Source organism: Phymastichus coffea, unplaced genomic scaffold (assembly GCF_024137745.1).
Source record: "Phymastichus coffea isolate CEN01 unplaced genomic scaffold, Cenicafe_Pcof_1.1 PCOF00003, whole genome shotgun sequence".
NCBI classification, from domain to species: domain Eukaryota; kingdom Metazoa; phylum Arthropoda; class Insecta; order Hymenoptera; family Eulophidae; genus Phymastichus; species Phymastichus coffea.
Genome location: NW_026706814.1, coordinates 12,701,016 through 12,703,972, shown reverse-complemented (window position 1 = coordinate 12,703,972; position 2,957 = coordinate 12,701,016). Strand labels below are relative to the sequence as shown.

Here is a 2,957-nt window from a genome sequence, read left to right as displayed (position 1 = left end):
CTATCTTCGAGTATTGTCTGTAAAATGTAAATATTAAAATCGAGTCATGCTATCGCTAATTGTCAATTAAAAATTAAACTTGTAAAATTAGACGAACTAGTAATGCACACACAAATGTCACAAGTGAAACATCTATAAAATAAAATCTGTAGTCCACTGTTGCGAAGAAAACTGTCCCTTATCTTTACGTACAACTAATTAAAGAAACCAGCACATTTGCAGAGACAAAATTAAATTAAAATGACCTCAGAAATATAGCTTAGAAAAAGTATTATCTCCTTCGAAAAAAGTCAACGCTTTTTAAAGTTCGTTTCGAAATCAGTCTGTGCCTGTTGATGAAATACACAATGAAGCGTGTGCGAGTGGAATGCAAAGAAAGAAACTGACAAAATTCAACGAGTGTCGTAGTTAAAGAAATCTCACGGCGTTGGTGAGTCGAGTTTCTTGTCGGCAAAGCACGGCACAAACAACTTTGGTGCTCGTCATTCCAGATGAACGGCACGGCTCCGCGGCGAGTACAGCTGAATCCGTTTGTCAGCTGGTGAACGGCTCGAGCGGACGAGGTGATTATAACCAGCCACAAAACTGGTTGCAGAGTTCTGCAGAGTTTGAGCACGACCAGTCGATTGAAGCAGACGAGCAGCGTGCCGAAAAACCACGGCGCACTCATGAGTACGTTGGAAGCCTCGATGATGAAGTTGGCCTTCAGAGGATGATCGCCCGGTATTAGTGGTACAAATTCGAACAGCGCTGCTGTTATTGTCGGCAGCAAAGCTCCGTCGTACGCCGCGAGCACGTAGAAAAGGAGCTTGCGATCCTCGTTATCGCGCTTTTCACTCGCGGAAATCCAGCAGAGCTGGCTTATCATCGGCGTTATGCCGAGGCTTAGCGCGTGCAGCCAAAATACCGTGGCATTGGTGAAATACTGCAAACTCAGCCACAACAGACGAATGGCCAGATCGTTCAATGGGCACTCCTCGCTCAGTTGGCAAAGTCCTAACACTGTGAGAATCCCTCCGAGGATTAATAGCGATATGTTGTGCTGCAGCACTGCGCGATTGTACAAGTTTTTCTTGGCTTTCGGCAGAGTGCAGTATATTATTACTACCAGCACGCACACCAAGCAATGCACGATATTCACGTACGTGTACGTCTGGGCTCTCCAAAATTCCACGGCGTGTAGGCCGTGGGCTATTGTGTCCCCTGGCGGGCTCTCTCTTTCTCTCTCTTGGCCACTTGACAATAGCACGACATCGACGCCTGTGGCTGATTTTAACTGGTTACAAGAATGCCAACATAAAAATAACCTGCATTAAGCCAACTTTTAAAAAGTTGGGGCAAAGTTTAGATTACGAATCAACTACCCGAATGACTGAAACGTGCGGTTAACCGAAGTGTACACGTCTGTGCATTGGTTCGATGCCAACTGATGCTATGCTTCATACATGTAGAAAACGCTATCGTTGATGGTATTCCCGAAAAATCATACTCACCATCTATTTTTCTCTTTTCTCATGCAATTGTACGAATGCTAATAACTGCACTCTGAGGTGCAGAGAGAGAAAGAGAGAGAAAGAGAGAGCGAGCGAGCGGCAGGGGATTTTTCTCACACGTGTACATTTATATAATCCCAGAGTTAGGTATTCGTTAATTCTTCAAATGAGAGTAAGAGAAAATATCTTTTTTTTGGTTTACATGCAAAAATACCTTGAATCTTAGTTGGGATATATGTCTCCAAAGCAGTAACTCGCTCGGTTATTCAACTTTACCCTAATATGTTTGCATATGATTATTTCATTCAATCTATTTGAGTATTTTAGGAAATTGATAAGAGCATTGGCTGCATTGAAATATTTTTCAGTAACGTTTTACCAGTTGTATGGAAATGTAAGATCGATAAAAATATTTGAAAACTTTGCACATTTAGAATAAATGAGTTTAAAAATTATAATATATTATAAAAGATAAGAACCTTGAATTTAGTTTAAATCATTCTCTTAACAAATTTGTCTTTGAGACTCAAGTGAAAGTACGCATTCCATAAATCCGTGTCGTTCGGTTTCACACAAATACCGACAAAGAGTTACTTCTCCGTCGGTAGGTTCATTAAATTAAGCTTTAATCTACATCAACAGGAGAATAATCAAATTCAATAATATGCAATTCTTCCTGATAAACTTTAGACAATATAACAATGAAAAATTAGGAATTCTATAATCCAAGTTTTGTTATTTTTTATAATAGCTTGAACAAAGTTTACTATCGTTATATAAATATTCTACGTAATTTATTTTTTTGCACTGTAGATTGAAAATGATTATAAATTATAAGCTAGAGTTAATACCAGGTATTAGTTTCTCTACATTCATGTTGAAACAGCTTGCTATATATTAGCGTTTGCATACATTGCACTTTTAATTCATATTCAATTCACGTAAACCGTGAAAATTAAAGTCAAATGATTTCCTTGGGAGACTCCTTGATCTCGAGTACGTAAACTTGAAAAAATTTTTCAAAAAAATTCCTTCAACAGTAGAATTTGTGCATCATGATCAATATAAGTATTTACATTAATAACTATTTACACATGCAAATGTGTCTTGCAAAGCATAATTTTCAAATAATTTCTACTTGGAAAAGATTAGCGTGCACAGCTATATGATCGCACGGTACCATTGGACTTCCCTCGGCAAAATTAAATCTTCAAGCGACACTAAGAATCTTAAATGAAAGACTTTCCATAAGTATAAGATCTGATTAAATTTGTCGAGTAATATTGTAACGATTCATCCAATCAAATATTACCGTTGAAATATTTTTCAGTGAAAGATATTTGTAAAATAGATAATAAATTACTGACGTAGATTATTCAAACGTTAAGTTCTCATACATGGTGAAAACGTTTTTGTTATCGTTATCTTTTTATTGCGCACTGATTGAAGAGCGCTTTGTCACAT

General features: G+C 37.7%; 1 protein-coding gene across 1 annotated transcript; it reads right to left on the bottom strand.

Annotated features, from left to right (window-relative positions):
• Positions 1-1,516, bottom strand: LOC131665961 (uncharacterized). The gene is made up of 3 exons (XM_058938258.1): positions 1,494-1,516; positions 520-1,307; positions 1-17 (listed from the first exon to the last, which is right to left on the bottom strand). The coding sequence occupies exons 1-3, from the start codon at positions 1,514-1,516 to the stop codon at positions 1-3; spliced, it is 828 nt and encodes a 275-aa protein (XP_058794241.1).
• Between the last annotated feature and the right edge of the window lie 1,441 nt (positions 1,517-2,957).

Bases quoted from the DNA above. Each gene is read 5' to 3' on its own strand.
- LOC131665961 (XM_058938258.1), bottom strand. From the start codon at position 1,516: ATGAGAAAAGAGAAAAATAGATG. The intron at 1,308-1,493 runs GTGAGTATGATT...GGCTTAATGCAG, and splicing joins AGAAAAGAGAAAAATAGATG to GTTATTTTTATGTTGGCATT.